This window comes from Hyaena hyaena, unplaced genomic scaffold (genome assembly GCF_003009895.1).
Source record: "Hyaena hyaena isolate Hyena2069 unplaced genomic scaffold, ASM300989v1 scaffold_58, whole genome shotgun sequence".
NCBI classification, from domain to species: domain Eukaryota; kingdom Metazoa; phylum Chordata; class Mammalia; order Carnivora; family Hyaenidae; genus Hyaena; species Hyaena hyaena.
The window spans coordinates 1,683,044-1,711,009 of NW_024080689.1; the positions used below are offsets into that span (position 1 = coordinate 1,683,044).

General features: G+C 42.6%; 1 protein-coding gene and 1 long non-coding RNA gene across 8 annotated transcripts in view; one reads left to right on the forward strand and one right to left on the reverse strand.

Moving 5' to 3' along the window:
• Positions 1-27,966, reverse strand: part of LOC120231452 — a 211,630-nt gene that overhangs the window by 61,553 nt on the left and 122,111 nt on the right. The window contains exon 3 of one of the 5 annotated variants that reach the window (XR_005528328.1): positions 27,285-27,452. The exons of the other annotated variants lie outside the window; for them this stretch is intronic. This is a non-coding gene — a long non-coding RNA (uncharacterized LOC120231452). Of the gene's footprint in view, positions 1-27,284; positions 27,453-27,966 lie in introns of those variants that run through there. 5 annotated transcript variants of the gene reach the window in all.
• Positions 3,439-27,363, forward strand: LOC120231449 (myosin-2). 3 transcript variants are annotated; one of them, XM_039231619.1, is made up of 38 exons: positions 3,439-3,642; positions 3,734-3,877; positions 5,338-5,494; positions 6,585-6,612; positions 6,696-6,810; positions 6,898-6,990; positions 7,592-7,655; positions 7,779-7,877; positions 8,519-8,622; positions 9,133-9,271; positions 9,638-9,756; positions 9,845-9,994; positions 11,089-11,259; positions 11,362-11,685; positions 12,294-12,350; positions 13,181-13,268; positions 13,351-13,468; positions 14,418-14,541; positions 14,631-14,767; positions 16,409-16,664; positions 18,491-18,733; positions 18,827-19,003; positions 19,086-19,231; positions 19,320-19,410; positions 19,495-19,884; positions 20,484-20,610; positions 21,218-21,336; positions 21,480-21,676; positions 22,389-22,572; positions 22,663-22,828; positions 22,930-23,054; positions 23,226-23,534; positions 23,621-23,824; positions 24,379-24,504; positions 24,594-24,764; positions 24,848-24,952; positions 25,055-25,150; positions 27,208-27,363. In XM_039231619.1, the coding sequence occupies exons 1-38, from the start codon at positions 3,439-3,441 to the stop codon at positions 27,358-27,360; spliced, it is 5,820 nt and encodes a 1,939-aa protein (XP_039087550.1). In that variant the 3' UTR covers positions 27,361-27,363. The 3 variants fall into 3 exon arrangements, with proteins under 3 accessions (XP_039087550.1, XP_039087549.1, XP_039087552.1); XM_039231618.1 differs by having other exon boundaries at positions 11,362-11,671; positions 12,277-12,350; XM_039231621.1 differs by having other exon boundaries at positions 11,362-11,667; positions 12,279-12,350.

Consider the following 27,966-nt stretch of genomic DNA (forward strand, 5'->3'; position numbering starts at 1 on the left):
AAAGAAAAAAGAAGAGCTGGTAAATTTCTAAGATATAATTTCAGTGGTTGTAAAAAAATATATGGCTTTACATCTTGACTGCGTTCTTGTGCAAACTTTCCCACAATAGTAATTATCAAGAATGCAAATAGTGGGGCGCCTGGGTGGCTCAGTCAGTTGAGCCTCCAACTTTGGCTCAGGTCATGATCTCACAGTTCATGGGTTCGAGCCCCGTGTTGGGCTTTGTGCTGACTGCCAGCTCGGAGCCTGGAGCCTGTTTCAGATTCTGTGTCTCCCTCTCTCTCTGACCCTCCCCTGCTCACGCTGTCTCTCTCTCCCTCTCTCTCTCTCAGAAATAAATAAAACATTTAAAAAACTTTTTAAAAAAAAGAACGCAAATGCTATATGCCATCATTTTTTGAAAGATTTGATCAGGAAATGTGCGTCTTTATTTCAAGTAGAAAGCCATGTATAATAAACAAATTTTGTTCAGGGATGCCTGGGTGGCTCAGTTGGTTAAGTGTCCGACTTCAGCTCAGGTCATGATCTCACGGTTCCTGGGTTCAAGCCCCGCATCCGGCTCTCTGTGCACAGAGTCTGCTTCAAATCCTCTGTCTCTCTGCCCCTCCTCTGCTCAAGCTCTCTCTCCCTCTCTCAAAAATAAATAAGCATTAAAAAATTTTTTTTGTTCCTGGAATCTAGCTGAAATTTCTCCTGAAAAGTTTAAGACCTTTTCTGGAAGTTTTAGACACACTCAGTATTTAATATTTTGTCTTAATATAAATATATTTACATCACATAAAAAACGTAAAGAAATATAAAAACTATAAAGCAATGTTCTTACCAAGCCCTTTACAGACAGAGCCAAATCATGTCCACATTACTCAAGTGTGACCACACTAATGTATCATCATTTTCTCACTGTGCTGACATGGGAAGTGTTGGGATGTAGTCCCCGAAAGCCCTTTTTACCACTAAAAAGCATTCAGCCGTTTTTACTGCAGGCAAGTTGCACGAGTAGATGGCCAGGAAACGTGTGCTGTAGGGAGGACAAGTTTGGGGAAAAACAGAACAGTGAGAGAGCAAGGGTAGTCCCGCAAACTCCACCGATACCAGAACAAGGACAGGACCGTCGGACTCTTTTTAAACTGTTGAAGGCACACAACTCGATTTTGCAGGGCCGGAAAGGAAAGACCAACAGGTGAAAATTAACCGTCGCAAAGTCAAAATAAACATTTGTACTTTATTTCTATCATCGAATATGTGAAACACGAAAAGCGGCGCAAGGCAAAGCGGAGTGGCCTGCCCGGCAAGGCCAGAAAGAATTTATGAGACAGGCCAGTTATTCTGGCTGCCTGGTCACTGCCTTTATCCACCAGCCTGAACCTTCCTTTCAGATCATCTTCTCAAATTATCCATAGGAGATTTATCCACATACTCAATAAGAAAAATATTTCTAATTATATCCAACCATTCTTAATATGAATGAGAATTATGCAGGGGTGCAAGACTGCCAAGACTTTTTCTGCCAAACAATTCCTTTTGACTTAAGAAAGAACAGGCAGCTGCATTGTTTCCATAGCTCTCCATATAAAAGAGCCCTTGGAATGAGGCTGACTGGCCTGCTTTAAAAAGCTCAAGGTAAGTGGGAACAGGGAACGGGCTTTCAAGAGGGACACCAGCCACGCTGCCCGGCGTCAGCTGCAGCTGCTAGCTCTGGTACTGCTCCTTCGGATACGACACAGTGTGTCACATCCATTGCTTTGTTGCCTGCTGTTTACAATGGAAAGCAATACTGCAAATGAGATTTTGCATGTGTGTGTGAGCGCGCGTCCACTCCCGGTTAACTAATGGAGTGTTTCTTTCCTTTTTTTTTTTTTTTTTTTTTACAGAACTGTCTTTCTTCCAGGCTACATCTTCTCACTTGCTAACAAGGTAAGATTTGGACTAACCAGTCCCTGGAGGCGAATGAGAGAGCCTCTGGGATGGATCTGTGTCACTTAGCAACCTTTGAGAAAGTGCTGGTCTCAGTAAATACCTTAACAAGTGTACTTCAGGAAAGGTGCTCTAGAGAGAGGGAGGGAGAGGACAATGCACATACAGTCATTGGTGCGGCAACATTCTGGAAAGAAAATTGCTAATGGAATTGCTAGTTTGTTAATAGAATATTCTGCAGGGGGAAAAACCTGCACTAAGATTCTCTTGCTAAAAATCTCAAACTTCATAAAAATGTATCCTGCTATTAGAGTTCATTAAGTAAACGTGATCTGTAACACATAAGAAAGAAGGAACCTAGGAAAATGCTTCCTTAAACTTCTTAAAAGTTACCCTGCCCAGTGCTGAATGTCGTATGAAATTAAGACGCTGCGAACCTTTTGTTACACACATAAGGTATTTACGCGACCTTACTACTACTACCGTCCACCGCATTTCTGAAGGGAGACACTGGTGGATAGCTGATCAAAATGAGTTTCAAGTAACCTGATCCCACAATGACTGCAGTAACATTCTCTGCCAAATGGTTCATTCTACTGATACCACTGGCAACCGGCAGATAACAGAGAATGGAGCCTTCCGAGCCTGCATTCTCCAGAACGAGATTTGAAAGGGCTAAGGGAGCCCTTCAGTGTAGACGAGTAAAGAGAATAACAACATTGAATGTCAACTAAACTTCAGCGAAATAAATGAAAAAGAATTTTTTAAAATGAGGATAACATTTGCTGTGACTTTTATCCTCAGTTAGGTCAACCGATTAACTGGAATTAATATGCAAAGAAATTATGTCAAACTCTAATAAGCACACAACTAGAGAAAAAGAGGTAAACAAAATTATCATCCCCAAAAGCAATGACCTTGGGCACTTCTGGCTAAATGTCTAAAGGAGGAAGTAAAGTTCTCTTACATTACAGGACAAGAAGTTGAATTGTATTATGTTGTAATAAATGACATTTTACATTTAAATGGTAGCCTGCACTATTTCAAATTGCTTTCTGGGTCATCACTTGACCTTTTATTCCAAAGTATCTGTAGTATATCTCACAGGCTGTGAATTAAGAGAGGCAGATGTTGTAATCCCTATTCTAGAGAGGGAGACACTGAGGCTCAGAAAGATCCAGTGCCTTCCCCAGGGTCACAAGCCCCTCGGCAGCATGCGGAGACTACGCTCAGCTCCCTGATTAGAATGCTAGCCTTGGAGGATGAAAGAAAATAATTCATGTAAAGCCCTGGGTCCCGTGATGGTTACACAGGGACCCTCGACAGCTCTGAGACCTTGTGATTATGTTTGTTTCAGTAACTATATAGCATGGTGCCCAGTGGACCCACCAGGTGAAATTTCCAAATAGTGGGTTTTCCACGAAATATCATCAACGTACACCGGTTTACTGACATACATGGCAGTCCAGAATCTGAATCTCTAATGTGAAATGCTCTCCTTTAGGGTCTCTGAGCTCAGCAGCCATGAGTTCAGACCAGGAAATGGCCATTTTTGGGGAGGCAGCTCCGTACCTCCGAAAGTCTGAAAAGGAGCGCATTGAGGCCCAGAATAGGCCCTTTGACGCCAAGACATCTGTGTTTGTGGCGGAGCCCAAGGAGTCCTTTGTCAAAGGGACTATCCAGAGCAGGGAAGGAGGGAAGGTGACGGTGAAGACCGAAGCGGGAGCGGTAAGTAGAGTCCTTGGAGCTGGCCACATGTGAGCAAGGTTTTTTGTTTGGTCACTCGGTTGACAAAACAGTTATCCTTCCTGTCTACCAGACTCTGACAGTGAAAGATGATCAAGTCTTCCCCATGAACCCTCCCAAATACGACAAGATCGAGGACATGGCCATGATGACCCACCTGCACGAGCCCGCCGTGCTGTACAACCTCAAAGAGCGTTACGCAGCCTGGATGATCTACGTGAGTACCCCCTGCCCCAGCCCCAAGTGGTCTTTATTGCCATCGCCACTGACCGGCCAGCCCACTGCTTCCACTCTAGTATAAATGGGTCAAAAGCAGTGACCCGTTTCGCTTTCACTAGTAGCATGACTAGTTCACACGCAAGTTAACTTGTTAGTAAGTCAGTTAGTTAACTAATTAAAAGATTCACTATTGCTATTGTGAGGCACAACACAACGACCAGACTTCATCCCCTGTCTTCCCATCCAAACCGGGCAAGGCCACTGAACACATGCTCTGAGTTTGCCACATGTCCCTTGAACAAACACTGCAGCAGCTACTGTTTATAGCTCAACCACGTGCCTACATTTCTACCTCTCCCCCCAATCCTGGTTGGAGAATCCTTCAGAGGGAAATGATAAACTTATGTTCCAACATATAAAAATAGTATTTTAAGGACCAAATTTCACCCGTTTTCACTCTTCCAAAATAACAGCAATCCATAGCCGTGTGTTCTGGTCCCTTCTATGTGAATGCCACCTCCTCGAGTTAACCTCTCCACCTTCCTCGGCCGGGGTGGGATGTTCTGTCCTATGGCCTCTGCCCTGGCCACAGAACTGACCTTGAGTTTCCACCACTGTCCACTTATATGTCTGTCCCCTATGTGGACTGGAGACCGGGAGTTCCCCAAGGAATGGCATCACATTCAGGTTTCACTCCTGCGCCCTGCAGAGGCCTGGCACATGAGACGTGCCCAGTACACAGTGCGGAGCTGAACCTACTCCACCACACTGACGTTCCTGTGTGCGTCAGCCAGGGCTGCTATGCAGGTGGATGATGCCTGCGCAGGCGCACCTGCTGCTAAGGGCTGGCCGCTGCCTGTCTTACACCAGCTGTCCAAGGTTTTGAAAATCTCCCTGTTTGGTCATAATGTATTTACATCATTCTGTGCCCTGTTTCTTTAGAGCTTCATAGAAATTTGCAAATGTTTTTCCAGAATTGCTGAATACATTCATATATTTTTAAATGCCTTTATCCCACCATCTTAAGATCTCCTGTAGTCCACCTAACTGCTTCCACAGTGTTGGGCACTTCAGGTGTGTCCAAACTTCCGTTTCCATGAATTTGAACTATCTTAACGCTGCAAAGGAAATCTATGCATATTTCCTAAAACACAATAACAATGTCTCATCCTACACATGAAACAAAACAAAACAAAACAAAATTTTGGAGCTCCTGCTACATGAAAGTCATGGTGATAAGTCTCAAAAAGAATAGTAAAAATTCTAAATTGGGATCCCTCACCTCATGGATTTTACCATCTCATTGTTGAATCTTCCAACTAGTTTTTATGCCGATGCCTTCAAGGAATGTAGAGTACTTATTTAAAATGCTCCTTTGGGTCAGGTTTCACCTAAGTGAAATGCACACCTAGCAGGAAAAGCCTTTGGATAGCTGCTCTTTCTTATTCCCTTGAATAGACCTACTCGGGCCTCTTTTGTGTCACCGTCAACCCCTACAAGTGGCTGCCGGTTTACAACCCTGAGGTGGTGACGGCCTACCGAGGCAAGAAGCGCCAGGAGGCCCCGCCCCACATCTTCTCCATCTCCGACAACGCCTATCAGTTCATGCTGACGGGTGAGTTTAATGCTTTGTATGTGCAGAATCTTTTCAGAGCAGAACAGTAAGAGAAAGAGATTCTAACCATCTCAACACAGTCTTTGAGCCCTTTGGTTGGGCTGGAGACAGTGCAGGAAGGATAGGGTATAAAAGAAGACTTGCAATCCCTACCATTACATAATTGGTAATGATCTCTTAAACTTCTAAAAGTCAACAGAGGTTGGCCATAGTTAAAGACTGACTTTTGAGTGACTCAGAAACTAGAAAATCTTGAGCAAAAATTAGAAACACTGCTTGCATGTATGTACACACACACACACACACACACACACACACAACACATATACAGACTGTTTCCATTACCAAGAGCCAAAAATGAGAAGAGCAAAATCTGTCACCTGTGGCCTTTACTCAATATCAGAAACTATGACCAATGAAAACCCTCTCTATATTAGGGAGGGCATAAAGGCCAATGCCCTTTGCCCAGAACCAACCTGAACACGGTGTGTTTGGTATTAAAACAGCTACGCCTTGAGTATTCTTCCCAGAACACTGTCTCACCTCACCCAATCTAAGCTACTTGGGGAAAGGGCTTAGAGAATTCATCTTGGTAGAGTAAAACAGTAAAAACGAACCTGTCCCCAAAAATATGACTAAAGCCATGATTACTTCCAAAGCTACCATCTGCACCATATTCACCCCACCCCATATACTAAAGTGCCTATTTTCCATTACGTTTTGCACCTACAATAAATATGTCACTGCTGGAGTTGTCATCTGAATCCAAGTGAAGACACAAGTCCACTTTTAATATTTCCTTAGTGGTAGAATATTAAAAAGACAAGATCTGGTGCTTTTTGCAATGTTCTGTTTAAATGGTTGCATGTATGCTAAAGTGAGGGGTGGGGTAGGGGAGGGACTGGGGTACATGAAAGGGATACTGGAAAAGACTGGAGGCCTAGGGTTCGTGAAGCCCCAGGGATCGCAAAGGCCAGTGTGAAAAACACTAAGCTTTTTCCATTTTACTTTACTTATTGTTTACAAATATACAAAGCCAAGAAACAAAAAATACACCCAGTGTTAAATGTCTATAATTTCTCTTTTGTAGACCGAGAGAATCAGTCAATCCTGATCACGTAAGGAAATTTTATGCTCTCTTCTCATGGCTGCAACAGTTTCCATGTTTGGAACCTCATCTCACTTAGCTTTTATTTGTCAGCGGAGAATCCGGGGCAGGGAAGACTGTGAATACCAAGCGTGTCATCCAGTACTTCGCAACAATTGCGGTCACTGGGGATAAGAAGAAGGAAGAAGTTACTTCTGGCAAAATGCAGGTGAGTCAGATTGCCATGGTCAGAATCTGGGCTCCCAGGTAAGAAATTCCTGAGCCCCAGAGGTGAGGACTGCACTTGTCTTTGCAGGGGACCCTTGAAGATCAAATCATCAGCGCCAACCCCCTACTGGAGGCCTTTGGCAACGCCAAGACCGTGAGGAATGACAACTCCTCTCGCTTTGTAAGTCTCTTGGTCACTAGTATGGTCAACATTCATGGGATACTTGTGAATACATTCTCTGAATCTTTCCCATTCACATTACATTGGAGCACGAATCTTTCCTTTTCCTCTGAACACAAAACACAGATCCAAGTCCCATCTAAAAAGATGTGACCACCCTCTATCTGAGTTCTTTCTTCTCTGTCATTACCTCCAATTATTCACGATTTCAAAACGAAAGATAAAATTCCTTTACTCACAACATAGGAGATACACCTTGTCTAGCTAATACAAACAGTCTCTGGATTGGTTTAATATTAACTCATATGTGACTTCGGCTCAGGTCCCGATCTTGCGGTTCATGAGTTCGAGCCCTGCATCAGGCTCTGTGCTGACAGCTCAGAGCCTGGAGCCTGCTTTGGAGTCTGTGTCTCCCGCTTTCTCTGTCTCTCCCCCGTTTCACTTGCACATGGGTGCTCTTGCTCTCTCTCTCTCTCTCTCAAAAATAAACACTAAAAAATTATTTTAAAATATTAACACATTAGTATTCCAAATGTATTGAGTTTCTTGAAGATTTGATATGATTGAAAAACAAAGTAGTAATATTACTTTTTCTTTCAAGGGTAAATTCATTAGAATCCACTTTGGCACTACGGGAAAACTGGCTTCTGCAGATATTGAAACATGTGAGTGCCTGGATCTCCTTTGGGTTAATTCTTTCTTATAACCTACATAAAGTGAACCCACAGCGAAATTTGCATCTCACATGAAATTTTGCATTGCTCTGTTTGTTATTTGTTTCCTTCCAGATTTGCTAGAGAAGTCCAGAGTTACTTTCCAGCTTAAGGCTGAAAGGAGCTATCACATTTTTTATCAGATCACATCAAACAAGAAACCAGAACTAATTGGTAAGAAACGTCACGATCCCTTTCGAGAATGATTACACCAGCACCCTCCATGTGTGGTCCAACCGCATATTCTATGACTGAATTGTCAGGTTTATCATCTGGAGTTTGAAAATAGCTTTGTAAGTTTATGTGTGCTTATGATAAAAATCCAAAGGAAAAACTGAAGATAACACCCTCAAATCCTATCATTATGAAATAACCATTGTGAATATTTGGGTGGATACCGTTCCAGTAATTTTCTGTATTTGCACCTTGACATACAGAGACACATACATATAGTAACTGGAATCAGTTTCATACTCTCCTATGATGTACTTTTTCCACTGAGCAAGAATGTATCATGGTTTTTTCCATGTCACCAGTTGTAGCCTCACATTATTATTTCTAATAATAGTTGCACAGTGTTCTGTGGTGGAGATAAGCATTATGTATTTAACCACACCCTTTTAAGGATATTTAGGTAGTTTTCAGTTCTGGATTTTAAAGAGTCAGCACTGTGCTGACCATTCTTACAGATACAGCTTTTCCAGTATGTGATACTCTTCTTTGGCTTTATATAGTGTCTTAGAATTTGTCTAGACATCTCTTGTTCCAGTGAAGGGGATAAATCTGTTTACCCTTTCTCTGTTCCATGTACATAGAAATGCTTCTGATCACCACCAACCCATATGATTACCCATATGTCAGTCAAGGGGAGATCAGTGTGGCTAGCATTGATGATCAAGAAGAACTGATGGCAACCGATGTAAGTGGAACATAAGAAAATTGGAATGATGTTGGGTTAGAAGCAATGGTCCCTCCAGATAGATATTCAGTTTCCAGTAGAAATAGCAAAAGAGGGTTCAAAGACGAGCATGGATGTGCCACCCAGAAGTCAACCAAAAGGATTAAGATGTGCCCCACAACATTTTATTTTCCCTTTTAAAGATCGGTCATTTCTGAATTTACCCAAATCACTTTTTTTGAAATCCAATTAATGAGGTCCTTACCACTTCTCAAAATAACAAGTCCTTTAAACTTACTAATTTGTTCCTTTTCTTAAGTTTATTTTTTGAATCTTAGAAGGTATGCTTAGTGCTGGTCTTTGATTGACCAACTCCCCAACACCCACTCTAAAGAGTTCCTTGCAATCCCATTACCACTGAGAGTTTGACCAGCAAGTCAGGAATCAGAATGTGAACAATGCATAGTGAGTGTGTAGATCATAGCCTCACAGATCATAGCCTAACAGTTATCTTATTGGTTATACTGGCAGAGTGCTATTGATATTTTGGGCTTTACTAATGAAGAGAAAGTCTCCATCTACAAGCTCACGGGAGCCGTGATGCATTATGGGAACCTGAAATTCAAGCAGAAGCAGCGGGAAGAGCAGGCAGAGCCCGACGGCACCGAAGGTACCAACCAAGTCAACCACCTGATTTTATGTTTGTTTGAAAATCACATTCTTACACTTGTTACCCTTGAGTTTTTCTAGGAAGGTAAATTCATTTTTAAGAATTGAGTTTTAAAGTATATCCAGATAATATACTATGTGAAGCCTCGTAGTAGATGGATGTTTCCTATTATTTATGAAGTTTTTTAGGGCATACTACCCATAATGAAACTCTTGAACTAAGTGGGGGGGAAATGGGGAAGAATGCTCAAAGAGATATTCTTAAAACACTGCATAAAATGTCTGTAGCTTAAAACAATTTTTCTTTTTTGAGCAAGTGGGTTGCTTTGGGCCATAATAACATTGTTCTATCCTTTCTTCCTTTCAGTTGCTGACAAGGCTGCCTATCTCCAGAGTCTGAACTCTGCTGACCTGCTTAAAGCCCTCTGCTACCCCAGGGTCAAGGTCGGCAATGAGTACGTCACCAAAGGCCAGACTGTAGAGCAGGTAGGTGCATAATTCAAATTCAATGATGGGAATCAAGCATTTTTACAGTCCCCTGATAACCTCAAGAGATACGTTTTTGTTTTTCAAGGTGACCAACGCGGTGGGCGCTCTGGCCAAGGCCATCTATGACAAGATGTTCCTGTGGATGGTCACCCGCATCAACCAGCAGCTGGACACCAACCAGCCCAGACAGTACTTCATCGGGGTCCTGGACATCGCTGGCTTTGAGATCTTTGACGTGAGTTGGTAGCTGGTTGTTAAGGGGTTTTACAGTAAGGCAGTGGAATATCAGTAAGAAGAAATCTGTGAATATTATAACAGTCTCTTACTACTCCAAAAAGTTATACTGAAATGGGAAAGAGAATGATTGGGTCACCACCACATCATTTATTGCAGTGTCAAATCCACTTACATGAGAAATAATGCACTTATTAAACGCTCTGATATGCTGCGGGACAAAAGGGAGTTACGAGCTAGCGTGGTGTAGTGGGGGGCTCTAAAAATCCTGCCAAATAAAGTTAACATAAAAACATCAAAGTAATCCTGTGCAACATATATGTTCTGAATATATGGTGGAGAAGTCATTAAAAAATACTTAGACAAGATAATAAGAACAGAGAAAAGATTTATAACTTACAAAGTCAGCATTTATTCTCATTAATGTGATAGTGTAAGGTAAAAATTCCTATTTGGTGATGAAATATATTTTTCCTGCTTATAGATTTTAAGAAATGTATCCTTTTCTTTCTAATTATAAAAGCAAAACATGGGCATTGCAGAAAATATGCAAAATCAAGGAAAAGGGTTTCTCATTAATTTTTCTACTTAGATCTAGCTGATGTTAACATTTTGGAGGTGCTTTTTTAAAAAACACAAATATCTTAATATACTGTGTGATACTTGGTGTCTTAATTTTGTTTTCATTTCACATTAAGGAAGAACAAAGGTGGCAATTATTGTTCACTTGCAAAGCTGACCTTGGTGACTTCCATACGATAGAGACTCCTCTCAGTCAGCTCCTAACGGAGTGTCAATTAGCTCTTATGAGTCAACAGAAAATGGAGAAGATAATGAAATAAACATGGAAAGATTAAGCAGGGACTCAGGAAAATACCCACATAAAGTTAAGCATGTGCAGGGAAAGGGCATTAATACGATCTAGGATTTTCTACCAAATGGCACTAGAGAAAATGGTAGATTTCATAGCCCTTTCCAACAATAATTTTGATATCTATAACCTAAAGGCCAGTTAACATATATATATTTTTTAAAAGTCCTATATTTACAAATGCTAAATTTGCTAGAGAAAAATAAACATATGTATTTATTTAGTTCAACAGCCTGGAGCAGCTGTGCATCAACTTCACCAACGAGAAGCTGCAGCAGTTCTTCAACCACCACATGTTCGTGCTGGAGCAGGAGGAATACAAGAAAGAGGGCATCGAGTGGACGTTCATCGACTTCGGGATGGACCTGGCTGCCTGCATCGAGCTCATTGAGAAGGTGTCCTGATCTGTCCGCTCAGTAACCTCTTCTCGTCTACTCTGCGGCTCACTGCTGCAGCTCCCATGTACCTTACGTGCATTTTGTTCTGCTTTAATCCAGCCCATGGGCATCTTCTCCATCCTGGAGGAGGAGTGCATGTTCCCCAAGGCCACGGACACCTCCTTCAAGAACAAGCTGTATGAACAGCATCTTGGAAAGTCTGCTAACTTCCAGAAGCCCAAGGTGGTCAAGGGCAAGGCTGAGGCCCACTTCTCTCTGATCCACTACGCGGGCACCGTGGACTACAACATAACCGGCTGGCTGGACAAGAACAAGGACCCGCTGAACGAGACCGTGGTCGGGCTGTACCAGAAGTCTGCAATGAAGACTCTGGCTCTCCTCTTTGCCGGGGGACAAAGCGCTGAAGCAGGTAATGCTCAAAAAATGTAACACTTTTGCTAGGTATTACAGTGACATTAGATCAAGGCCAGTTTCAGGATTGCAGGCCAGACCCTTAGCTCTTCCACGTTTTGAGTGAATAGGCTGCATTGCAATTATACATGTGTGTCTCACTCCAGCACTGACAGGGACCTTACTGCAAATGGTCAGAGAAGAACTATTAGGATCTCAACCAATGAAAAGCCTCAGCTCCTATGATGCTCTCCTGCTTCTTCCTTCACATCTACTGGATATTGAGTATCTAGGAATATTTAAGACAATGGAGTGACATTCTATTGATGATTTTTGAAGTTATTGTGTCCCCAAAATACCCTAACATTAAGGACCCATCTTTATTGATACAGTGAAGTGGTGAATCCCTTCATTTCATCCTCTGATGGAGAAACAAAATCACGGAAGAGTGGATCCAAGCTTAGTTGACAGATAAGAGTCACTCAGGCTCAAGCAGAGAGTCCAGCAGTATCACCCAAAGTGCACCCCTTGACGCGTGCAGAAATCGGCAACTAAATAAGCATGAAACAGCCCTGCCAATTCAAAACTACACTTGAGTGACACCTTTCCTTATTTTCTCTCCAGAGGCAAGTGGTGGCCACAAGAAAGGTGGCAAGAAGAAGGGCTCTTCTTTCCAGACGGTGTCTGCCCTTTTCAGAGTAAGGAAGAAACTGGTTCTGACACTCCCCACTTGCTTCTTGAGGAATCTGTTTTTAAAAGCACAGTCTCCTTTCCACAAGTCATTTAGGAAATGACTGACACTGATTAATGGCTTCTGTTCATCTAGCTTTGGAGACAGGAGAGTCACATTACTGAGAAATTATTAGCTCATCCTTCATGCCAAGCCAAATAAAGCTGAATATTTGATAGGAAATTTTGTAAAACTGAATACTCGACCATTCATAATCTAGTCAAGTCGTGAAACTAAACAATGACTTGTACTCAGAGAGACTAAATCATCAGTGAAACTGAGGAAAATCGTGCAGCTAGCCTAGAAGGAACTTAATATGGTATCCTCGTTCTTAATCTGGTCAATCCTCGATTATAACTGGCAGATTTTTCCCCTTTGAATAATCTTTCTTCCCTGAAAGGGCAGCTATATTTATGAGAAAAAAACCCATCTTGATGTAGGCTTGCCTGTACTCATTGGAGAACTATGGAGTTTGGGAGAAGAAAGTGAAACCCTCTAGTGTGGGAAGGCAATGGCTTTGTAAATGTTTATGGAAAGCCACGGACCAGAGAGGAAGTAGGACTGTGCTTGAAAAAGATCACATGTCAGGCTGTGTGTAACTTCTGCCAACTCAAGTGGAGAAGGAGGGGCTGAGGAGAAACCTGCATGTCAGAAGAAGCATGGCAAGGTGCTACCCTACACGAAAATGGTCCATACTGGTCATTCAACTCAGCCACGAGCACTGAGTTTATAGACGTCGCCAAATCCTCAAAACCATGCCTAAAGTTTGAGATAATGGGATTTTTCCTGATTTCACAGGAGAATTTGAACAAGCTGATGACCAACCTGAGGAGCACTCACCCCCACTTTGTACGGTGCATCATCCCCAATGAAACCAAAACTCCAGGTAAGAGACTTCTGACATCCAGACAAGTGTCCATGGGTTTGCTTTAGACCATGAGATAAGGCATGTGTATTCTTCGCTTTAGGGGCCATGGAGCACGAACTTGTTCTGCACCAGCTGCGCTGTAACGGCGTGCTGGAAGGCATCCGCATCTGCCGGAAGGGGTTCCCCAGCAGAATCCTTTACGCAGACTTCAAACAGAGGTCAGACTCTCCTAATTATGGTGTGTCTTAAAGTTTAGTATAAACAGACTTACTGCAAGCAAAACAGTTTAGTGAAAAATACGTCTCTACTTGTTATTTTTGATTTGCCGCAAAAAAAGAGTGAGAAGTAATAAGCCTCAAAACACCTTTAAAATCTAGATATACTACTAAAATCTAGATGTACTGTTTCACACTCCAGACTTTCCATGGGCTTACCAAACTCCCGGCTTAGCCCACAGATATATACATTAACTTCAGTAATTATATGAACTACCAGTTTTTAATGTGTAAATATGCTTGGGTTATCTCATTTAATCTTTATAAAACATCAGTAGAGGTCAGTACTATCAACACCTCCTTTTCTAGATGAATGAACTGAGGCTCAAGAAGATTAAGCCACTTGCTCAAAGTCACATGGTTATTGGTGTCTGAGTTAGGAACTACCCCACGCAGGTATATAGCTCCCAGGGGGTCCTTTCCTGTCCCTTCCGATCTTCAACTTTCTGCCTCACACACCAGTTTCTCAGGGTTCCCGAGAATGTCTCAATACCAGCTCCTCAGCAACTTTCTCCTCCCTAGAGAAGTCCATCTTGGGAATCAAACAGGAGGCAAAGGAGATAAGGGGCTGGTGGCAGCTCCAGGGAGCTGGTCACGTTATATTTTATTGGTCATCTACATCTTGGTGTGAACAAGACCACAGAATCCTTTCCTAAGAACAAGGTCTGATGAGGCAGAAAGGAAAACTATAGCTGTGCAGGAAGGTGAAATGGGGCAAAGAGAGACTGTTGATGCTAGTTTGACCATCCACATATATGAAGTCCTTCTTGTGAACAAAGGAGGAAACTTTTTTTAAAAGCTCCAGTTTTCTAAATAGGTCATTTAATGTTTATCTGCTATTGGTGTCATCATAAACCAACTTAAAAAAAAAAACTATTATTTACTTAAACAGATACAAGGTACTCAATGCAAGTGCAATTCCTGAAGGGCAGTTCATTGACAGCAAGAAGGCTTCTGAGAAGCTCCTTGCATCCATCGACATTGACCACACCCAGTATAAATTTGGCCACACCAAGGTAATGGTCTCTAAAGCCTACCCGATGCTATTCACGTCCCTTTGAAGTTTATGTACAGTTTCTGATCTGCAAACCTCCCCCACACACAGGTCTTTTTCAAAGCTGGCCTACTGGGGCTCCTAGAGGAGATGCGAGATGACAAGCTGGCCCAGTTGATTACCCGAACCCAGGCCAGGTGCAGAGGGTTCTTGGCCAGAGTGGAGTACCAGAGGATGGTGGAGAGAAGGTATACATATACATTGTTTATTTACTCACATCTTTCTGCTACAGAAACACATTTGAGGTAGCTTAAGACTCAGATAGGATAAGGCCACTGACATAAGCGAGAATGAGTAAGAGTCCTATGCTGAAGTGGGGGATATACACACACCAGAAAACTGAAGGTAGGGATCCTCACCATGAAACATAGTCTGAGTGTTCAGGGTAAAGGTGGGGAGGGAGGAATAAAGAGTGGACAGTTCTTATCCGACAAGAGAAAATACAACAGTGTCAAAATACACCGTGTGAATTTAGTGGGTAGATCATGAAATTAGATATACTGAACTGAATAGCAGACAGTATTTTCAACAGGGATTCTTTTTTTGCATCAGAGTTTAGGACTTTTAATTTGTCCCAAAGTTGCTGAAGCAAAAATCAACAGTGATTTTTAAAAATATTTATTTTTGAGAGAGAGGGAAGTAGGGAAGGAAGGGGCCAAGAGAGCGGGGGACAGAGGATCTGAAGTGGGCTCCGCACTGATAGCACAGAGCCCAACTTGGGGCTTGAACGCACGACTGTGATATGACCTGAGCTGAAGTCAGATCCTTAACCGACTGAGCCACCCAGGTGCCCCCAACGGTGACTTTTATACAAGATGCAGAAACAACTTCTTCCATCTGATCATTTCTATTATCAAGCTATTATGATTATAACATTAGGAGCATTTATCTGTGAAACATTTTTTTCAGTAAGTTAATACAATGTCACCAAGATACATAGCTTTCTGGTGATCTGATTTGGTGCAGGGACAGAATCCTAAGAGCAAAGAGCCAGGTGTCTCAAACTGCAGAATGCATGTGAACAGGACCCATGGTGAAAAATGCATTTATACTTGCATGTGCACATTCACACAGGTGTGTGTAAATATATATGTAATATACATGAAGCAACTTTTATTTCTATCACCTGTAGTTATGCTAATACCTTCTATTGTATTCTATTTTATTAAAAATAGTAAGTTTGCTCATAACCCACTACATATACATACGTATGTACTGGGGCAGTTAACTGCTTGTATATGAGGGTAATTCCTTTTTTAGATAATTTAGATTTTTTTAAATATGAGAATATTACAGAGTAGAATGCTAAATTCACATAACATTAACATATATAAAACCAGAGATTTTCACAGAAATTCTTCTTTAACGAGGCTCTTTTTTCCACGCCCACACCCCTCGGAGGTCTAGCTCCCTTCTCTGCTCTCGGTGGTGTTACAGTAGGAGAGCCTGAGAAGCACTGGTACACGGCAGTAGTTCTCGAAGGGCGGTCCTTACACCTACGTCATCTGCCTTTGCAAATTTATTAAAGATGCACATTTTTAGAATCCCATCTCAGATCCTCTGACTCTGAATCTCTGGGGATAAGGTTCAGGAACTAGTATTTTAACAAGTCCTTCAGATGATTCTTAGGTACACCAAGAGTTTGAGAGACCCTGATGTAGAGAGGTGAATGATTAATGAGTCCTTGACCATCATCCCAAAGTAGAATTTCTTCCGTGTGTGCTTTTGAAGGTAGGCGAGGAGCACAGTGGGGGCAGCTCTCACTGCCAAGACTTCATCTCATTTCTTCATCCACACACTTCATCTAACTTGCATCAATTAAATTTCAGAGAAGCCCTCTTCTGCATCCAGTACAACATCCGCGCCTTCATGAACGTCAAGCACTGGCCCTGGATGAAACTCTTCTTCAAGATCAAGCCTCTCCTCAAGAGCGCGGAGACCGAGAAGGAGATGGCCACCATGAAGGAGGAGTTTCAGAAAACCAAAGATGAGCTCGCCAAGTCAGAGGCGAAAAGGAAGGAACTGGAGGAAAAGATGGTGTCACTGTTGAAAGAAAAAAATGACCTGCAGCTCCAAGTTCAGGCTGTAAGTGGTGGTGTCATGCAAGGTGTTGCAAATGGGATGCAAGTGGCTGTGAGTGGCAAACACTTGGGTAGTCGGTGTGGGGACACTCACTGGGGGGAGAAGGTCAGTGCACTCTGATGGTTCCAGCAAAGTCCATATATCTTCACCATCCCAAACCAGGAGCAATGAGGTAGAACAGACCACTGTCACCCATTCTTCACAATTTCATCAAACTAGAGGATTTATGACTTCTTTTCTGGAAACTTTGAAGACAGTCCTTGAAAGTGATTTTAACATAAAACTATCCCAAATGAAATATTAAGGGGAGGATAGCATGTAGAGAGTGACTTTATTTTTTAATCTCTGAAACTTCCTTCAACTCCTAGATGTCCATGAGTCTTAAATCACAATACACGCAGCTGGGAAATGTCAGGAATTCTAACACACATTTTAGGGAATTCTTATTTGTCACTGATCTCCAGAACTTGGGTTCACTCTTTCCAATCCATTTGCACAGTCTGTCCCCCAACATGTCACACCCGGATCACTGTGTCAGCACCCAAGGTGCTCTGACCGCCTCCCGTCCCCCAGCCCTCTCCTCCATCCAGCGCGCTTGCTGCTCACTCCCATACCAGTCATTTCAGAACAGCCTCCATCAACTCTGAAATGTAATTTATGAGACTGCCTTTCATTTCAGAGTGAACTGAATTGGTCTGGTATAATTTACTCATCACAAAATCATATATTTCTCCTGTTGATTAAAATTGGTTTCTTTCTGTCAAGTGTAGGCAATGTAATAACTCTTTCTTCTTGATCACAGAAGGAAAAGAGCTGTTTTCTGCACCCACCTCCTTCAGATCTATCTGGAATGTTCTTCTCTTATCTCTAGAGAATTATTCAGACTCTGTCCTACACACTACATTCACTACATGTTACATGCAGCACATTTTACTCTTTTATGGATTCAAAGGCTGATATGGAGGCTCCTGATGAATGTATGTATCAATTTCTCACTCACATCCTGTTCACTCCCAATGCTCTTAATTTTAAACACAACAGGCTGCCAAGAATTCCTTGATTACTTTATGCCTCAACTTGAATGTAAAACATCATAACCATGATCATCTTCCAGTTCTACAAAGAGAAACAGTTCATTAGCAGATGCAGCTGCATCCTGAAACCCCCACTGGAATGCCTTCTCTCTTCCTGCTCCATCCCCCAATGACTTGACTTCTACAAAATCAAATCCTACCCACCTCTCAAGGCTTAATTCAAATGTCACTTCATTCAAGGAAATCTTCTCTAGGGCCGCCTGAATGGCTCAGTCGGTTAAGCGTCCGACTTTGGCTCAGGTCATGATCTCATGGTTCGTAGGTTCGAGCCCCACATCAGGCTCTGTGCTGACAGCCAGCTCAGAGCCTGGAGGCTACTTCAGATTCTGTATCTCCCTCTTTCTCTGCCCCTCCCCAATCATGCTCGCTCGCTCTCTCTCTCGCTCTCTCTCTCTCTCTCTCGTTCTCTCAGAAATAAATATAACATTTTTAAAAAAAAAAAAAGGAAATCACCTCTAATAGAACTTCTCGGATCTCTTCTGTCATCAATTTCTTTCTGAATTCATGGTAGCTTTTTGGGAGTAGGCTTTCTAATTTACTAGAGAATATATACTCTTCTGAAGGAACAGGGTAAAATTGGATACATTTTGGTTTTTCCTCAATGTATCTTGGATTGTATACAGGAGGTAGTTCATAAAATTTAAAGCCAGAGATCCAATGGCAGAGATTTACATAGTTATTGTTGTCAAATATTTCATTCTTTCTTTCCTATTTTGATTTTGTTTCCAACTCAAGGAAGCTGAAGGCTTGGCTGATGCAGAGGAAAGATGTGACCAACTGATCAAAACGAAAATCCAGCTGGAGGCCAAGATCAAGGAGGTGACGGAGAGAGCTGAGGATGAGGAGGAGATCAACGCCGAGCTGACGGCCAAGAAGAGGAAACTGGAAGATGAGTGTTCAGAGCTCAAGAAAGACATTGAAGACCTTGAGCTGACTCTGGCCAAGGTTGAAAAGGAGAAGCATGCCACAGAGAACAAGGTATGAACCACATTTTGTTCTACCATATTGAGTTTCAGTCTGCCTAGTAAACTGCTTTAGAGCAGATATCATTTTCTTCTTTAATTTTTCAAGGTGAAAAACCTCACGGAAGAGATGGCAGGCCTGGACGAAACCATCGCTAAGCTGACCAAGGAGAAGAAGGCCCTCCAGGAGGCCCACCAGCAGACCCTGGATGACCTGCAGGCAGAAGAAGACAAGGTCAACACCCTGACCAAAGCTAAAACCAAGCTGGAGCAGCAAGTGGATGACGTAAGTCCAGGATTATCAAAGAAATTATTTTCTTCAAAAGGAAGCTACACATTCCTTTACACTAAACATGATTTATATTTAGCTCGAAGGGTCCTTGGAGCAAGAAAAGAAAATCCGCATGGACCTGGAAAGGGCCAAGAGGAAACTGGAAGGTGACCTCAAGTTGGCCCAAGAGTCCATAATGGACATTGAGAACGAAAAGCAACAACTTGATGAGAAGCTCAAAAAGTAAGTGTGGAAGAATTGCTTGTGAACTTGCTTTCGGTGGTGGAGTATATATATACTCAACTATTACTTTTTGCTACTTTCCAAAAAGGAAAGAGTTTGAAATCAGCAATCTGCAAAGCAAGATTGAAGACGAGCAGGCCCTTGGCATTCAGCTACAGAAGAAGATCAAGGAGCTGCAAGTAAGTTGGTATTTCTAGCAGTTTGGCTCAAAGAGGCCAGGTTATGACACAGAGAAGCTAAGTGTGTGCTTTTCACAACCCCAGGCCCGCATCGAGGAGCTGGAGGAGGAAATCGAGGCAGAGCGGGCCTCCAGGGCCAAAGCAGAGAAGCAGCGCTCAGACCTCTCCCGGGAACTGGAGGAGATCAGCGAGCGGCTGGAAGAAGCCGGCGGGGCCACTTCCGCCCAGATCGAGATGAACAAGAAGCGAGAGGCCGAGTTCCAGAAGATGCGCAGGGACCTGGAGGAGGCCACCCTGCAGCACGAAGCCACGGCGGCCACCCTGAGGAAGAAGCACGCGGACAGCGTGGCCGAGCTCGGGGAGCAGATAGACAACCTGCAGAGGGTCAAGCAGAAGCTGGAGAAGGAGAAGAGTGAGATGAAGATGGAGATCGATGACCTTGCGAGTAACATGGAGACTGTCTCCAAAGCCAAGGTACTAGAACCTGGGAAATTGTTATTAATGAAATAATCCTTTATGTATGCATCATAGTTTACACATAGTACCTTACATACATTATGTCCTTTGTTTATTACAGTAAATTTATTATATTAATAGTGCACAGAGCTTCACAGTTAGCCCTTTAGAAATCCCAACATAGGGGGCACCTGGGTGGCTCAGTTGGTTAAGCGTCCAACTCTTGGTTTCGGCTCAGGTCATGATCTAACGATTTGTGGGTTCAAGTCCCACATCAGGCTCTGTGCTGACAGCTCAGAGCTTGGAGCCTGCTTTGGATTCTGTGTCTCCCTCCTTTCTGTCCGTCCCCCTCTTACATTCTGTCTCTCTCTGTCTCAAAAGTAAACAAATATTTTTAAAAATCATAATAAAATAAAATAAGTAAAAACTTCAATGTATATTTTCCACTTAGGACAGCAATCACAATATAACAAAAAAAATTCTAAGGTCACATTGCATATACAAGAATTTGATTGATTTTATGTCAAAATAAGTACTTTTCTGTTTTACAAGAAGTTTTAGCAATAGCAAACTTATGTTAAAATATATTTATTTCCTTCTTTTACTTCCTCTCACAGGGAAATCTAGAGAAAATGTGTCGCACGCTGGAGGACCAAGTGAGTGAGCTCAAGTCAAAGGAAGAAGAGCAGCAGCGGCTGATCAATGACCTGACGACCCAGAGAGGACGCTTGCAGACTGAATCTGGTAATTCTCTCCTCTTCTGAGCACTAAGAATGGAGATGGTGTGGTTGAAAACAACTGATTTGGTAATGTGAGAGCCTAGTAAAAGCAACTGAGAACATGTGTGATTCACTAAACAGTTCAGACTCTCACCGACTTGCAAGGTCACTTGGGGAGAACACTGGAGATAAAGACTTCAATAGAGAGCGGATCAAGCTCTGCTCCAGGAAGGCATGGAGTAGCTGGCCAAACAAAGGGGATGCCTGGGATTTGGAGTCACTGTCAGCTGAGGTCCAGGACCCCTATTACAGGCCAAGCTTCTGTTTCTATACATCATAGTGAACCAAATTCCTGTTTTTTTAAAAAAAAATCTTTAATGTTTATTTATTTTTGAGAAAGAGAGGCAGCATGAGCAAGGGAGGTCAGAGAGAAAGGGAGATACAGAATCTGAAGCAGGCTCCAGGCTCTGAGCTGGCTGTCACCACAGAGCCCGACTTGGGGCTCGAACCCACGAACTGTGAGATCATGACCTGAGCCAAAGTCGGACGCTTAACCGACGGAGCCACTGAGCCACCCAAGTGCCCCTATTTCTTCACTTTAAAAAAATGGTGCCGTATCTTTTGTGGATCAGGTGAATTCTCACGACAGCTGGATGAGAAGGAAGCTCTGGTGTCTCAGCTATCACGGGGCAAGCAAGCATTTACACAACAGATTGAGGAGTTAAAGAGGCAGCTGGAAGAAGAGATAAAGGTAAATAATAATATTGTCAGACTCACTTTTTTTTGCATGACCTAACCCTAACTGGAGTCCATTACACCAACTTTTAAAGGGTTTGAAACTCAAGAATTAAACATTAAATATCCAGTAAAATGAAGGCGTGACTTTCTCCGCAGGCCAAGAACGCGCTGGCCCACGCGCTGCAGTCCTCCCGCCACGACTGTGACCTGCTGCGGGAACAGTACGAGGAAGAGCAGGAGTCCAAGGCCGAGCTGCAGAGGGCGCTGTCCAAGGCCAACAACGAGGTGGCCCAGTGGAGGACCAAATATGAGACGGACGCCATCCAGCGCACAGAGGAGCTGGAGGAGGCCAAGTATGTGTGCAGATAAGACAGAATGCGCAGAAAGCTTTGCACATTGACTCAAAAAGATCCAACCCTCTGTGAATTCACCCACGAATGTTCATTAATTAGCTCCTGTTTGTGAGGCACTGTCAGGCCCTGAGAATAAGACATGAGTAAAGCAAACATGACACCTGCCCTTCCTGTGCTGAAATCGACTTAAGGAAATCAATAACAAATAATTATACAGATAACTGGGCCTTATTGATGTCTGTCAAGCACACCAAGTTCATTGCTGCTTCAAGGCTCTGCACTTCCTGGTCCCTCTGTCTGGAATACTCCCTCCCCAGATCTCCCTCCAGCGCACTCTGACTTTTGAGATCTTGACTTGAATGCTACCTCCTCAGAGAGGTCTTCCCTGAATATCTAGAATAACTACCCATCCCTTATTCTATTTTACTTTTCTTCATTGCACTTATATCTGCAAGATGTTATTATGCATATTCTCGCTCCCTTATCCTTTCTCTCACACTCACTTGGAAGCTTCATAAGGCAGGGACCTTTTTTTTCTTTTTGTCTTGCTCACTGCTGTGTATCCAGTGTCTGGTTCATAAAAAGAGCTCATCAATATTTGTTGAACGAATGTGTATTGTTAATACGAAGTTTCCACCACTTTTCAGCGTGGTAATAGTTCCTCACGCTTGCTTTGGTTCTCTCCTCCCTACGAACATACATAATCTTCAAGGAAGAAGCTGGCCCAGCGGCTGCAGGCGGCCGAGGAGCACGTAGAAGCCGTGAACGCCAAGTGTGCTTCCTTAGAGAAGACGAAGCAGCGGCTCCAGAACGAAGTGGAGGACCTCATGCTTGACGTGGAGAGGACGAACGCGGCCTGCGCAGCCCTGGACAAGAAGCAGAGGAACTTCGACAAGGTGCCTTGTGCTACAGCCTCTGCCCTCCGTGGTCTTCCTCCGTGGTCTTCCTCTGTGCTCTACAGCAGATAACCGCTCTTGGTTTTTCAGATCTTGGCAGAGTGGAAACAGAAGTATGAGGAGACTCAGGCTGAACTTGAGGCCTCCCAGAAGGAGGCCCGCTCTCTCAGCACTGAGCTGTTCAAGATGAAGAATGCCTACGAGGAATCCTTGGATCAGCTAGAAACTTTGAAACGAGAGAACAAAAACTTGCAGCGTGAGTCCCTTTCACTTCCCGCAATATCTATGCCTAGAGGAACCTCTCTCTTATGTCCTCTGTCTGATCAAATTTCTACCTGTCTTTAACCCAAACAACAGAGGAGATCTCTGACCTCACGGAGCAGATTGCAGAAGGAGGGAAACGTATCCATGAGCTGGAGAAGATAAAGAAGCAAGTGGAACAAGAGAAGTGTGAAATCCAGGCTGCTTTAGAGGAAGCAGAGGTATAGGTCAAATGGTGCATTGCAAACAAATAAGGTCAGAAAGTACTTAGGCGCCTCTACATAGATTGAATTAAAGAAATAAACATCACAAAACTAATGGAAGGAAAGGTGTTCAGAAAACCTTTCGAATGCTTCCATTCCCTGCTAACATCACCCCTTGCTGTCATTAAGGCATCTCTGGAACACGAAGAGGGAAAGATCCTGCGCATCCAGCTGGAGTTGAACCAAGTCAAGTCTGAAGTCGACAGGAAAATCGCTGAAAAGGATGAGGAAATCGATCAGCTGAAGAGAAACCACATCAGAGTAGTGGAGTCGATGCAGACCATGCTGGATGCTGAGATCAGAAGTAGGAATGACGCCATCAGGCTCAAGAAGAAGATGGAGGGAGACCTCAATGAAATGGAAATCCAGCTGAACCACGCCAACCGCATGGCTGCAGAGGCCCTGAGGAACTACAGGAATACCCAGGGCATCCTCAAAGTAAGTGGGTCAAAAGATGGTCCCGAGGGGGTTGGGGTCCCTGTAGCACCAAGAACGAGGTGTCTCAATGATCGTTCATTCTGCAGGACACCCAGATCCACCTGGATGACGCGCTCCGGGGCCAGGAGGACCTGAAGGAGCAGCTGGCCATGGTGGAGCGCAGGGCCAACCTGCTGCAGGCTGAGATCGAGGAGCTGCGAGCCACTCTGGAGCAGACGGAGAGGAGCAGGAAAATCGCAGAACAGGAGCTCCTGGATGCCAGTGAGCGTGTCCAGCTCCTCCACACCCAGGTATGATTTGGCATAAAGAACTCACCTTCAATAAATGCTTAGTTTTCCCAAAAACTATAACCTTAAATTTTTTATATAACAGTCAGGTGTTATGCTTCTACCAAGTTTTCACTGTATTATTGAGAAATCTTTTTACTATTTTTATTTTGCATAAATTATTAACTGAGTCACTCCTAATATATTCTAAAGCTGCCCATGTTCCCTTGTTTAGTATCTTTATTGACCCATGTTACCAATATTGGCATTTTTATGTTGGAGACATGGAATGTTTGAACATCTGTTATAATTTTGTCCTGTGAATGGTCTCATTGGTAAATGGTCTCATTGATAAATGGCAGTTACAAAATTATAGAGCTATTTGATCTCATTATGGACTACGTACTTGAAGATGCCAAATATTCTGTAACATCTCTTTTTTATTTAATTGTACTATGTTACACACTAATATTGGAAGGCATCTGACTTATGAATTTTTATCTGAAATTATTTTTTTAATAGCTACCGAAAAGTATTTCGGTAACGTGATAAAAAACTTTTTAACTTATTTTAAACAGAACACCAGTCTGATCAACACCAAGAAGAAGCTGGAGACAGACATTTCCCAGATTCAAGGAGAGATGGAGGACATTGTCCAGGAAGCCCGCAACGCAGAAGAGAAGGCCAAGAAGGCCATCACTGATGTGAGCAGAGGGCAACACGGTGGTGGTCAAACTTGAACCCTGGTGTGCCCGCCCAGCTCTCTCAACTGGTTTTGTTTCACTGCTCACAGGCGGCCATGATGGCCGAGGAGCTGAAGAAGGAGCAGGACACCAGCGCCCACCTGGAGCGGATGAAGAAGAACCTGGAGCAGACGGTGAAGGACCTTCAGCACCGTCTGGACGAGGCTGAGCAGCTGGCCCTGAAGGGTGGGAAGAAGCAGATCCAGAAGCTGGAGGCCAGGGTGGGTCTCTCAGTTTCTGTCTATTTCCACCTACTCCTGGTGCCTTATTAGTTCCAAGTTCTTAAGAGCCTACTTATTTGTAGGTGCGTGAGCTGGAAGGAGAGGTTGAGAGTGAACAAAAGCGCAGTGCTGATGCTGTGAAAGGTCTGCGCAAACATGAAAGGAGAGTCAAGGAACTCACTTACCAGGTACACCAGTAGTTTTTCCCATACATACGTGAAACAATGGTACAATGATATAATAGTCAAGTGCTTTTGAAGTAAGGCCCTGTGCTTTTTATAATCTTTCAGACGGAAGAAGATCGGAAAAATATTCTCAGGCTTCAGGATTTGGTAGATAAACTTCAGGCCAAAGTGAAATCTTACAAGAGACAAGCTGAGGAGGCTGTAAGTATCTTTAAGATGGAAGGGAAGAGAGAGGTCCCTTGTTAAGAAAAGCTAATGAATAAATAATTAGATTTACTACTTGTGATAAATAAGCCATTTGCTTTTTAGAAGACTTGTACTTCTTAAAAACGTGTGCATTTTGTAATGTTAAGAGCTTGATTTTAAAACTAAATTTTCAGGGTGACTGGGTAGCTCAGTCAGTTAAGCGTCTGAGTTTGGCTCAAGTTCTGATCTCAGGCTCATGAGTTCGAGCCTCACATCCGAATCTGTGCTGACTGCTCAGAGCCTGGAGCCTGTTTCAGATTCTGCCTCCCTCTTTCTCTCTCTGCCCCTCCACCACTTGCTCTCTCTCTCTCTCTCTCTCTCTCAAATATAAATAAAAATTAAAATAAGATAAAAGTAAATTTTCTATACACAAAGAAACCTCAAAAAATTTCAAAGCAGAAATAATGCAGGCCACATTCGCTAGCCATAGTGTGATAAAATTGTAAAGTGACAGGAAAATATAAACACAAATTCCCAAATGCTTAAATGTTAAAGAACCAACTTTCCTAAATAATTTTTGGGTTAAGTTGAAAAGAAAAAACCTAATTACTGAGTAATTATTAATTATAAATAAAACTTGAAGGAGGATGCTACTTTTACAAACCTAAAGAATGTAGTCAGTTGTCCTTGGAGGACAATTCATTGCTTTATGAATCAAAATAAAAACAAATAAATAAACTGGCAGTCCAAAAAAGAAATTACAAATGAAATACTGAAAGATATACTGTTAAAGATAAAGGTAGACATTGATAAATTAGAGTATACTCTTTTCTAGTCTGATAATTTCAGTAGTATCTGATAATTTCTGGGGAGTTAATAAAATCCATACACTTATAACTAGCTTAATCAAGGAAAAAGAGAAATAAAATACAAACTCACATTAGAAATGAGAAAGGGGGTCTGTGTGCCTAGCTGGCTCAGTCAGAAGAATATGAGACTCTTGATCTCAAGAGTCATGAGTTTCAGCCCCATGTTGGATGAAGAGATTACTTAAAAATAAAGACAGAAATGAGAAAAGAGACAAACCATACAAGCAGAAAATTATTTTTAATGTAAAATATAAATCTGTCAACAAAGTTAAAATCTTGAAGAAATTGATGATTTTTTAAAAAATTGATGATTTTTACAGGAGGCTATAAATTACCAAATTGGCTGAATAAGTTATTTAAGAATTACTTCTGAAAATGGACTCAGGTCCAAATAGGTCTTCCAAAATTTCAAGTGACAGATAATCCCCAAGCTATGTAAGCCATTCCAGAGCACTGGAAAAGATCGAAAGCTTTCCAGATCATTTTAAGAAGCTCATGTAACCCTCATACCAAAATCTGTCCAGGAGAGAAGACGGGGGGAGGGCAGTGTGGAACTAAAGGCAGTTTTACTCATGAATGTAGTTACAGCAAATATGAATAACTAAGTCACTGAAACCCTTACTTTATTAAGGGGATTGTCCATCAGTGTTTAAATAGGCTTAATTCCTTCAGTATAGGGTTATTTAATATTGGGGAATCTGCCAGTAGGATCATTACATCCAAAAAAAAAAGGGACCAAAAAAAGCGAAGATTGTTTTGAAGTGTTCCAAAATTATATATATATAATTCAACATTTACTTCAATTTAAAGAAACTCTTAAGAAATTCATCCTCTCTATGATAAAGAATATCTACCTTGAACCTGCAGTCACCTTATAGAAAGCATTGATAAGCAGGACTTCAGTCTTCTTGTCTTCTCTGCTCTTATATTTTTTTTCTGCTTTAGTTATGGCGCATATCTTTTTATATGTTTTTGTTGCAAAGAGAGAGTTGCAATTGTTTATGGGACACCAAGACCCAAATAAATCATAATGTTCACTTCAATGATACCAAAATCCAGGAGGCAGTAAGACGACAATGTTCCCTGCTGAGTATTTTAAGTTCTCCATACATGCCAAGTCCTTTCTTCCCTTAGATGTACAAGAGTCTAGAAAGATGCACAGTGTGGCTTCCTTACACCTTACAATTCCACTTTTATTTTCAGGAGGAACAATCCAACACAAACCTCTCCAAGTTCCGCAAGCTGCAGCACGAGCTGGAGGAGGCCGAGGAGCGGGCTGACATTGCCGAGTCCCAGGTCAATAAGTTGCGGGTGAAGAGCCGGGAGGTCCACACAAAAATCATAAGTGAAGAGTGATCATCTCCTGATGCCATGGAATGACTGAAGAGAGGCACAAAATGTGAAGTCTTTGGTCATTTCCCTCTGTAATTATTGTCCATTCTACCCTACTGCAAAGGAAATAAAGAGCATAGGTTACTTTGCAAACAGCATCCTTAGACTGGTCTTTTCTCTTTCTCCTAAAACAGTGTCAAAGCTAGAATAATCACAAGGTTATCAATCAATTATACTCAACCTGCCATTAAGAAGTACCATTCACTTAGCAGCACTCTCAACAATAGCTAAAACATGGAAAGAGCCTAAGTGTCCATCAACGGACGAATGGATCAAGAAGATGTGGTTTATCTATACCATGGAATACTACATGGCAATGAGAAAGAATGACATCTGGCCATGTGTAGCAACATGGATGGACCTTGAGGGTGTTATGCTGAGCGAAATAAGTCAGGCAGAGAAGGACAAATATCATATGTTTGCACGTATAGGAGGATTAGGAGGAACTTAAAGGAGGAACAAGGGGGAGAAGAAGGGCGGAAATGGTGGGGGAAAGGGAGAGAGGCAAACCATGAGAGACTCTTGAATGCTGACAAAAACTGAGGACTGATGGATGTGGGGGGGAGGGAG